Consider the following 12,089-nt stretch of genomic DNA (forward strand, 5'->3'; position numbering starts at 1 on the left):
ATACTTCATCTCACAGCAGATGATGCTATAAAGAAACATGTCCTGCTTTGCTTGGGTGTTTTACAAAGAGTGAGTTCTGTGCATTGATCTGGTAGCCTGGGAGATTTTTGGCAATCAGTAACTTCATAAAGAAATGGAAAAAGTGATTACCTTAATACTTTTACTGTCTCTGTCCATGTCTCCTGCTCACTCTCCCATGGATCAGCTCGAATCCAGTCAGATGTCTCCAGTGCTAGTTTAGCCATTGCTATCCGGTGCCTTGCTGAAACCAAGCCTTTCTTTCCATAGTCATCATTAACAGGAGATATTATGCCTTCAATCACCTGATACCTTCCTTTTGAAAAAAGAAAAGAAGAAAAGAAAAATAGGTAATCTTCACAGAATCTTGAAAATTTTAGACAGAACCTTGGGATTTAATCTGGTTCAACCTCTTCAAAGCGTGGTTAACTTAAAAGTTATAATCAGCTATGAACAACCTGATCTAGGTATTATTTTTAATATAGAAACAGCAATTTCAAAAGTTAAAAAGCATCCTTCTTGTTCCTCTATGAACTGCTCACAATTACTATCAATATGTTTATCCTATTAGATGTTTCAAAAAGGAAAGCTGGATGAACATACAATTTTCAAGCAAGTAGAAATGTTTATGATTTATGATGCAAACTATCAAAAATGCTAGATATAATTAAAGCTTTATATTCCAGTAAGTACAGCTTTTATATAGCCAGAGCAATGGATAACTTAACTGACCACTGCTTTGCTCTTAATCATCTGATGCTTGCTATTTATCAAAATCATCGTGTCTTTTCATTGTGTTAAAGCAAGAATTACAGCATATTACTGCAGCTGTGATTAATGCAAATCAGACAAATCAGAAGATTCAAGAAGAAAGATGGGGCTAATGGAGTCTAAAATGAGACTTACAGCACTATGCTCTAAACATCAGCTTAGCAGCCATTAAAGACCGTTTCTATCTGACTGATCATGTTAATTAAATTTGAAAATATGCCCATATTTTTCTACTCCTGTAACATAATGTAATCATTAAAACAACAAGTCCTTTTTGTTAGAGTTTGCAGTTCTGGCCTTAAAATCAGGAAGCAAAAATGTAGCTCTCATTTTAATGAATCGGCAGGGAAATAAAGCACTGATATGAACTGCATCCCTCAAGAAACAGAGAGGAGAGAAAGGGTATTTCAAAGAAATGGAAATGGAACAAAATTATTTGTAATATAACACATGCATTGTAAATAACTATGATAAATATGATCCTGAAGGAAGAAAAAAAACCCCAGACAACTTCCTTTTTCCTAATTCCATTATGTCAACAAAGAAACTTAAAGAAGGTAGCAAGTTCCCTCCGCTGCTTTGTAACCTCATAAATTTCTGATATGATACTGGCACATGATATTTTAATATTGTAAAATGACAATTTACTAACTTCACATTTATTTTGACATAATAAGGTGAAAGTTTCAAAAGAACTTAAGCAAGCTGGACTTAAAAACCAGCATCAGAACTCAGTGAGTTTTACAGGCCTGTCTCCTATTAAAATGTCAGTCCAAACTATCCTCTGTTTAAAAAAAATTCTCATTATAAGCAAAATGGTCAACAGAGCAAGATAAAATTTTGCAGAAACATGCAAAAATATGTATAAAATTAAGTCCATCTCTTGACCTGAATCTGGAAAAATTTTCACTTGACTTACAAACAACAATTAGTCGCTGATACTTTGATTATATACACTGCTATAACAAATTCTCATTTAAAGGGAAATTACAGTTTGAATTCATTAATATGTTGCCCTTATTAAAAGGTTTTTCTTACACAGTAATTTTCAACTTTTCAGTTTCTACAGATACAAATTATTCCCTTATATTATAAATGAATACATTAAATATAAAACTTAAAACTGTGTGAGAACATGCTAGCCAAGAATGACTACAACTCCACCATATCCTTGTGAGCTATAAAGATTGCAGTCTCTAGTCTGGCCTAGAACTGCACAAATTGGATGAGAATTTCTGATGCCACATCAACTTGTTCCAAAGCATAAATGAAACCAAATGGATGAGAAAAATCAAGGTTGCTAATATTTGAGGTACCAAAAGTCAAATACAATAACTGTTTGACATGATTCACAACAACTGAGTAGCCCAGAACTATGCACATGAGAACCTTTCACCTAAAAATACAAGCTTTACCCCTCAAAATATAGAGGAATATTTTATTACCGGGTCTAACTTGTGTCTTCTTCAGTAATTTCACCTATTTAAATTCAATTCATTAATTTCACCTATTCAAATATGTCCCTCAATTTTGTCAGGCATGCAAAGAGGAAATAATTAAATTCTGATATCTTTTTTTTGTTTTGTTTTTAATTTCCACTACAGTTGTCTTCTCTGTCCCATAAATTATTATAGGTAGTTTCAAGCCTTCCTTGGTCCAGAATTATCTTCAAATTATATTTCTTTGGAATGTTATTTGTTTTCATCACACAGTATGTTATTGTTGCTTGTCCTAAGTATGTGTAAAAATTCTCCAGGCCCTTACATGGCTCTATTTTTCAAAACATACCTATCAAAAGCAGCAGAAAATTTCCTCTTGCTACGAACTTATCCTAAGCAGTTCTTAGAGAATATAACTGGTTAAAAAACTAAATATAACAAAAGTGATGAAACAAAAAAATGTCCCTCAAACATGTTAAAGTAGTATTATTAATGCAAACATGTATTTAGTGTTCGGTTATAAAGGGCACTGTAAATTGTCACAAACACAAATTGTAATGCTGAATTAGTTTATTAATACTAAATCAAATTTATCAAATGCCAATTTAATAAAAAATTATATGTGTGCTTTGGCAGGGCTTTTAAAGATATAATTTAGTCTAGTATTAAGTCTGATTTACTATTAGAAACTATAGAAAAAGTAAGGGAATAACCACTATAGAAAACCAAATAAAAGAAATACTTCTATACATTTAACTCTGTCTTCCTCTCATGTCACAGGAAAATCCACAACAGATTGGGAAGCTCTGCAGCTTTATGGTGTTATCCTACCCAGCGAGCAGGAATGACCACAGCGCTGTTCTTCCTTGGGTCATCTCCAGAGCAGGTTGCAGAAGGACTTTGTGCCCAAGTGCTGCTTTACTTCACTGGTTTTCCAAGATGCTATTAAATAGGTATTATGGAATAGTAGTGTTTCAGGATAAACAGAGTTTCTAGAAACTTTACTCCATGTTGAACAGGGCTGACAAAATAAAAGCCTCTTCTGCACTTCTGTGACAATTGAGAATTAGGCACACCAGTTTATCCAGTCTGATTACTTATACCAAAGTAAAAGTAGTATATCTGAGATAAAAGTTTAGATTTATGGCACGTCACTACAAACATGAATGATGTACATTGGTACTGCCTAAGCAATGACAGTATCAAAAGATGCATGTTTCATGTTAAGCTTACTATGTGGAAGACTTTTATGGTTTCATACAACTGAAACCAGCAGATGAGCCAACACACACACACTTTAATGCAGTTTGGTACCTTCCTGTTAAAACTCTAAAGCTTTAAAAGTTTCACTGCTGTAGGCTTACATTAAAATATTACAGACGAATGCCAATCTCATCTCTAGGTTACAATGAAACTCCTTATCGTTCAGTATTCAGCTCTCAACTTATACTTTATAATAGAAAAAACTAGAGTTCGACTCACTGATGACATCAATTGCATATGACACCAACTCAGACATGCACATTTTCCCTTCCTGAAGATATGAACATGTTTAAAGACCATATAGCTGTCACTGACAGGGGAAAAAACCCCAACAAAACCCAACAAAAAACCCCAACAAAACCCCTCCAAAAACCACACCCAAACAACCCCAAAACCACCAAACCAAAAAACCCCAAACAGAAAAACCCCAAAAAATTCCTCCAAAATCCAAACACCAAAAAAACCCCTACAAACTCCAAAATCACACCCACCAACACAAACACACCCTACCCCACCCCCAAACACTGAAAACCAAACACGAGAAGAAACTTCCCTGCAAACTGCACACACCTTAATAAAAATTACAGTTTTTAACTCGTTGCCCAAGGTTTCTGTCCTATCTAATCTAAAGGCTGTAAGCATGAGCCAACAAAATTCCTTGGCCTAATTTATGTTTTTTTTCTGGATACTGCTCCAGTTTCCTTTTCAGCACTGGACAAGAGACTAACTTCAGTATGTAAGTGCATTAATGTGAACAACTGCAGGGAACAGGATTACAAAGTTTTGGTTTATTCATTAAGCCTGTTGTAAGGGCATAAAGTTACCCACATATCTAAGATTTAACAAAATCAGGCTGATGAACAGTTTAAATTTTACTGCATAGTATGTATGCAACATCAAGTACATAAATAACAAAAATCACTTGGATTGCTGAGGAGTCAGTCCTCCTTCATGAGGAAAGTGGCAGCTATTTCAAGATGTAAAATGATATAAAACTTCCTGTCAGAAGTGAATGATGTTGGAAAATAGTTACAATACAAGCTCATGTTCTAACCATCCAAGATGCAACAAGAGCTTGCATTAACTTAAGTTTTCATTTCTTCATTGAAATAACCACTGATACACTTGCTTTTACAAGTATGGTTAGTTAACTGGATTATTTAATTTCTTTTATCAGCCTTCTGTGTGTGACTACACATACATTAAATTCACATTATAAAATTCTGTATTGAAGTAACAGTAATAGTTTCCCTTGAACTCACAAGAAATCAGCAGTTATCCTCTCAGAACTCTCAGCTTACTGATGCTAGGAAAATAAATACAAGGATTTTTCATTTTTCCATTTAAACAAAAATGTTATTTTTATTTATAGGTTACAATTAACTGGGGTGGAGTGAGGGATATCTAACCTCTTTGTTCAGATGACATGTAGGGGAGGAAATGAAAACAAACCCACCAAGTAATGACTAGATACAAGTAACCCCCAAATTTGAGTTGTTCAAAACAATTTACACACTAAATATCAAAAAGATCCTATGCTTACATTACCATGACATGTATGTAGAGATTCCTAAGCATGAAAAAGGAAAAGAAAATAGGCAAGACTTCTTTAACTTCATGTTCAGTCACCTTCTCTGAGGGGATTTCTACAGAAGGAAAATCAAAGGGGTAAACAATTCAGCAATCCTTGCACTGAAAGTCAACATAAACAACAAATACATCAGAGCAGTAAGGGACAATCTTTTAGGATAGCTCCCATAGGATGGATGACTTTACCTTCACCGCTTCAGAGTGCTTGAAAGATGTATTCACTAAATTAGATGAGGTGTGCAAAAATTGTAGTGACAGATGTCATATGAGTACCTAGACAAACATAAATCATATCCACCTGGTTGAGTGAACTACAGGGCCTGAAGGTGCAGATTTACCTCTGTAGTCAGACAGCCACACAAATACACTGCAACTTCAGGAACTCTACTCCAGCAACGGAGTAACTGAGCGTGCACAATGATCAGTCCTCAAATAAATGCTGAATGATCACCACACATCACATCTATAATAAACATTTTGTATCAAAGCTTCCAAATACAGCTTCACTTTTATAGAGTTCACTTGATTTGGACAAAAAGAAGGAAAGGCAGTTTCTTGACAGCTATGAAAATTAGTATTTCCTCCAGAAAGGAAGGCTAAAACCGCTATCTCAAGAGCAAAAATGTGAATAAAGAGGGACTGTAGCTCTACTCACAGGACACCTGATTCTGAAATGCTCTCATCCAAGCTGACTTTTGCCATGTAACATGACTGCAAAGAAATGGTTCTCTTCAGAGATGCTACAAACCAGATGGCTAGGAATCCAAAGTCAAATATATGGGCATAACCCAAATACCACTGCAAGTAGGGGACACCCACCCCTTATTCCGCTGGGCTCCAGAGTAAGACAACAAAACTTGTGCAACAAAGATGCCTCCGCTTCTTCCATTTTGAAAAGCATTCCTTATGTTCAGAAAAAGGTTAGGACTTGAACTGTATGCACTGGTAACAGTATTCAGAAAACTGAATTTTATGTAACAAAAGCGTTTTCTTTAGGGATGTGGCATATCTTGAGATATCCTAAGACTTATGCTTTTGCTGCTTAAATTTGCACCTCTGCAAAGTGCACCCTATAGCTTTAATTCTTTCTGAATGCTAAGCCACATGTGCATCCCTCTCCTCTTCATGTGTCTTTCAAGGGTAGAGCCTAATAGCAAGAACCAAGTACTGCTCTATTTCAGCAAGCACTGCTGCAAACCTTGTAAGAAAAAAGTTTCATTTTCATTTTAAAAATTCAATTAATTTTAACGTCTCTCAATATTTATTGTATATGTATATTTATTGTATATTGTATAGCTAGTGAGTAACTACTGATGATCTGATCCTATTCCAACCATGCATCTGTATTGCTAGACACACTACCAAAACAGTAGGATCAAACCAGGGTTATTTTGTGTTGGTTTCAAATTCTGCTTATCAGAACTGTTGGAGGAAAACAGCTCAGTCTGTGCATTTATGATGACTTGCTGCTGTTACAATCTGTTCCTATCTCTTTTTTGAAAATACCAGTCCATTTTAATCAGATGCAGCCCCTGAACAACATAAACTTCTAAATTCACAAGGCTGGTTAGTGGCTAAGCACTCCTCGAACTTCTTAGGTCTGTTGCCCAGTGCTGCACCTGACAACGCATTGATTGTGTCGCATTTTTCCCAAGTTTTCATAAGATAGTAACTCATTCTCCTTCACCTCCCCCTTGCACCTGTCCTGTCAGATATGAAATGCAAGATGTTTCTATCTCCCTTCTTTGCCCTCTATCCCTGTTGGTCTTATGCGGAGAGTTGGTGATGTAAGCATCCACCACTGGCAATACCTGGGAAACAAGGTTTTAAACATGTTACATAGGTTGATTCTAGTACTATTTCTTTGGATCTTACAGTCAAATGAGAAAGGCAGTCAAAGAGAAATAAAAGCATCTGGCAGCAGATATCAACAGACTGGAAAGGCATTTACCACAGTCAGTGCAAGTTTCAAGAAACATTTTTAAAACAAGATTCTAGCTATGTGTGAAGACCTGTAAACAGTCAAATTCACATGAGTAGACACAAAATTCAGATAATCATTAGAGTTATTCAGTCACATGTAGCTACGTCTGTTATATTTTAAAAGCGGCACAACAAGATGTGTCAACCGATATTAACAGAAAAAGGATGAGCTGACATGTGGCAATGAAACTGCTGATATGGCTTCAACTATCAGAAACTCAATAAAATTCTCTACTTAAAATAGGGATGTATGAAAAATAAGATTAGACAGCATCTGAAACTGAAGTGATGTGCAAAAAGCTGGCAGACGAAATTACTGGAGATGTCAGCCAGGATGCACATCAGGGATAGTCATGTCATTCAGAGCAGTAAAACCTGACTGCGAAGTCAACTCCAGCCAGCCTACTGCACAACTCCTCATTTCTGCCCGATTTCTGATTGAGCAGAAATACTGAAGTAGCACCAGAAGTCATTCATTCTCACAGGTAGGAGACATCGCCCCTCATGCTAGTTATTTTTTCACTCATGCTAGTTATGTTTTCAGGCAGTCAGTGTGTACGTTAGCTCAGAAGTGCACTGTTCTCACTGAGAAGGGAATCAATTTGAATATGGCAGACCACTACCTCACTTCAAACAAGGTTTAGTCATGTGTAACCAGTGTCATCCAGCCCCATCATCAGCTCCCAGTCTACAACTAGTGCTTCTTCTTAGCAAATAAGCTCTCATTTTTCCTCTCCTTCCCTGGGTAACCACAGAAGCAGAAACAGGACCTGGGTGGCAATGGTTCTGTCATAAAACAGTCATCCAAAATCGATCATTTTTATAGCATGTTGCCAACCCCTTCTGTCTGAACCACAGCAAGAAAGACCATATACCAGACTTGTATGTATCCATACATATAAAACACATATATCTACATTTATAGTTACTTCAAATAAAGCTACCTCTACTTGGGATTGGTAAAATTTCCACAGGCTCACTGAGGATTCTTGGTTTGCAGATATCCTGGGTTAAGCATTCAGAAAGCACAATGATGACAGCGTAGGCAACCCAGACAGAAATGAAGTTGCCTTCTTTAACGCATGAAGTACTTCGACTAGAAAGATTCCACACATTAAACCAAGAAGTCAAAACACAAGTCACATCCCATCCAGAACTAAACACTAACGTTAGAGAGGTGCAATGTAACGCACAACTTTAATTTCAACCTTTCAAAATGTCATTTTTAATATGATTTTCACTAGACTTGTTTAGGTAAATTGCTCTGAGTAAGGGTTGGAGTCATCTCACAGACCCTAGAGCAGACTAGACAATGAATTGTGATTCAGACAGAAGCATAATTCATTTCCCAGTTCAATCCTTCTTTCAAGGCAGAGAATTAAGTTACTGGACAATAACACATGACTTAAATAGAAGTACCAATTGGTCTCACATTGCTTTTTTTACTCCATGCACACCCACACAGTAAAAACAGTTATAAAATTACAGTGAGAAAAGCAAATTCAAATCCATTTTTAACCCTTTATTTCTCATTCTGCAGGAACAACAAAATCATTTTACAGTTACAACAGAGATTCACAGAGGCAGCCCTCAGAGCCAGTTGTGTAATTCTTCCTCATTAAAGTCAAAGTATTCTCACAGTATATGGCAAGCATGTAGTTGCTGTGTTTACTGCACAACGGTATCAGTGGGTCACTAGTTTCTCTCTCCTCCCCACAATCTGACAGCCAAATTCCTTTTACTATTATTTTCTGCTCAGGTTCCTCTCTCCCTCCCTCAGAACTTCTTTGTTAAGGTTCCAGTAAACTGTCATTTCCTTCCAATCTCTTCCAGAAACATATGTGTATGTTTTAGCTGCCAGATGGAAAAAAAATAAAAGTCTCAGCAATTAAGTAGCTGATCAAGCTTAGAGTTCAATGCTTCTCAGTAGCTTTTCTGATCCTTCTTTAAGTTCCTGATGTTACCCACCTTCCTCCTTTGTTGCCGAAACCTTCTAACCTGCTGACATCTTGCTTTTCTGATCACCTTTATGAGGAAATTATTCTGCTAGGGGAGATAACTTGTACCTCTTAGTGAAGATGGATAATGAATAATTAACGTTTCATCTTTTCTCCAGGTTCAGCTGGCTGTCAAAACTGCTAACTGTAACACTTCTTCATATTAAAACACAATGTATCATAAAAGCACGAAATCCAAACGTAAATGTTTCTTCTCAGTTTCAAAATTGTTAAGCATACTCTTTCATAAGGCTCAGTCTGTTCCATGAATATGATCTTAAAACCGTTGATAAAACTTTCAGTTTATTTGCATGAATGCTCATTATGATACTTGTTTATGTACCAAATCAAAGGAAAAGGTAATGCTAGACTTCCTATACTGAATATGTCATGAAAGCTTCACATTGAATGATCAATAAACTATACTAAAATTAAGCCAGCTGTAAAGTGACAGCTTATCTATAGCGTGTGTTAAAAATCTTTACTCCTTTTCACAGTAAAACATGTATGTTCGTGGTCCTAACACACCTTACTGACCTGTTTGATGCAGGTGATCTCTAGCCACCTCAAATAAACGCATATGCATGTTTGTGATGGGGTTAAAGGAGCCACAGGCTAGAAGAATGAGAGGTATCCTGCTCTTCATTCTGACACCAGAACATTAAAACTCCACCCTAAAAAAAAAAAAAAAATTAAAATAAAAGATAAACTTGACAAAGAGCAGTCTGCCCACTGTTCCTCAGTCTAAAAGGAGCACTGTTTTCAGACCCTTGTATTCCTGGAATGCTAATAAAGTATCAGAAGATCAGTCCTCTGTATCATCACAGCACACAGGAAGTATTAGCTCAGAAACATGTGTTCTTGCTATTAATTTGGAGACCATCAACAAATTCTGTTTCCTCACATACAGAGATGGCTAGAAAGTATTTCTAGAAATTCATATTGTGACCTGGCCTCCAGCTCTCTCCATCAAGTAACAGTCTTCCTGCAGAAGACACTTGCATCCCAAATTTCAGAAGTCAGTCTTGGGTTAACAGACTGAAATCCGGTATGGATTCCGTGTTCTGTTTAGTCAAATCCTGTTCTCCATCTGACTGTACCAAAGCACTGTAGCTCAGAGCCTACCTCTCACTGTTCCCAGTCCTTATATTCCCTTATTTTTTTTTCCCTTTTCTAACTTAGAAAAACATAACAATAATAGTTGAAGCAATGTCAAGTTGATGTTTTATAGCTGCCAACTCTATCCGTTCCTTACAGAGGATTTATAACTTTGAAGACTGTACCATTTAACAGCATTCAGTGCACCTGGCAACAAGTTTTAATATTTTCACTTGTGACATGTTGGTAGTTTGCAAACTTTTTACAGAGAAAATTCTTTGAAGCATACATGCTATCTGTACCTTGAGCATCTAGTACTGAATATACATATAAAGATACTTTTATAATATTTTCATTTTACTTTACTCATTTCTCGTATTTCCCATCATACTAAGGGAGATATACTGGGGGAGAAAAGATCCACTGGCTGTACAGCCATTGAAAATTAGCAACGATTTTATGATCTACAGTTGGAGCAGCTGTAGGAAGCACATACCACAGCACTCTCCTCTGATTTACTATGCCTGTGTAGACACTAACAAACTCATATGTGAAAACTATGCAAACTTTACAGGTTCTTTATTCAGAAAAATCTAACTCAAAGTGTCCTTTTGTTCAATATCAGCAGTTCTGTAAATGTATCTTCATTGTATAAGGAAAGGTCTTTTTGCCTTGAAACAGGTAGCAAAACATTAGTAGCTGTGATTAGCTGCAAAATAAATTATTACTAGAATATCAAAGTGTTCTCCTATAGTCCCAACTTTTGCTAGATAAATTCTGTTGCTACAGATTAGTCAATGCTGAACTCTAAATGATACATCAATTAATTCCAGACTAAGAATTTTCTAGAAGTAGAAACTTTTTGCAGTCATAACTACAGTGATGTTGCTCAGCATCCAGCCCTGCAAACAGGCTTATGCAATCTTATACAACAACCTAAAATGAATGACAGAGTCACATAACTTTACCCAATTAACAAGCAGTATCAGTAAGCCCCTCACATAAACAACTACTTGTTCAGGAGGAAAAGCACAGACCCATTCTCCCCTATTACACACAGCAATAGCAGCTCTAGCTCTGATATACTTTCTTCTGTTCTGATGATGTGTAGTTTACATTTCCTTCACTGGTTTTGCCATCTTGAAAGTTATAAACAGATTTTTTTTTTATTTGAAAAGAAGCTTTTAATTCTATAGACTTCTCTATTTCTCACCTGAAAGAGATATGTTGGATGGTTTGATTGCAGCTCTTACTCATTTATACCTCTGAGACTAGTGAAAGACTTCAACCTGTAATTCTTAATAACAACCAGAGAGTACTGCTCATGGAAACTGAAAAAACAAATCAAATCAATAACAAAAAAGACAAAAAGAAAAAAAATTTCAAATCAAGAATGTACTAATAGTAAACATGTAGTAAAGAGGCGTTTGAAAAGGTATTTTGGTTCATAGATACCCCCCCACACACACCCCTATATATAAAATGTCTATATATGTAAATAAAAATTGAAACAGCAGTGTTTTTATTCCTACTATCCTTTATTTAGTGTATCCTAAACTTATTCAACAGAGCTATAGTGCAACTTTTCAGATTTCAAACAAAACTCCAGTTGCCATCTTGGCTGGTATTAAGTAAGGGTTTAAAATCACTAGAACACCCCCCAAAATAACAGGAAAAAAGGGACATAGCTGATTTTTCAGCTAAGCTCTCTTGAGAAATCAGAGGAGAAAAGTTTAAATACAAAGCTTTAAGCAGAGCAGAAAGCCTCTTCACTTGTTCATCTTACGTGATGCAATGGCAGTCACACTTTGAGTGCTACAGCATCCCAGTCTTCCTACAGTTACAGACTGCTCAAATATTCACTTCAAAGTCATATGCATTTTACCTACATGCATGAAGCAGACGGTCCTTAACTAGTTTCACCAACTGA

At 36.2% G+C, this 12,089-nt stretch overlaps 1 protein-coding gene across 3 annotated transcripts in view; it reads right to left on the reverse strand.

The window, feature by feature from the left end:
- Nucleotides 1–12,089, reverse strand: part of NMNAT3 (nicotinamide nucleotide adenylyltransferase 3) — a 44,801-nt gene that overhangs the window by 23,876 nt on the left and 8,836 nt on the right. For 2 of the 3 annotated variants that reach the window (XM_074912737.1, XM_074912736.1), the window contains exons 2-4: nt 11,373–11,490; nt 9,599–9,735; nt 151–334 (exon numbers count right to left, since the gene is read on the reverse strand). In XM_074912737.1, coding sequence (XP_074768838.1) covers nt 151–334; nt 9,599–9,707 — 293 coding nt within the window. In that variant the 5' untranslated portion in view covers nt 9,708–9,735; nt 11,373–11,490. Of the gene's footprint in view, nt 1–150; nt 335–9,598; nt 9,736–11,372; nt 11,491–12,089 lie in introns of those variants that run through there. The other variant, XR_012634098.1, reaches the window with a different exon arrangement.

The sequence above is a fragment of the Athene noctua genome, chromosome 8, assembly GCF_965140245.1.
Source record: "Athene noctua chromosome 8, bAthNoc1.hap1.1, whole genome shotgun sequence".
NCBI lineage: Eukaryota > Metazoa > Chordata > Aves > Strigiformes > Strigidae > Athene > Athene noctua.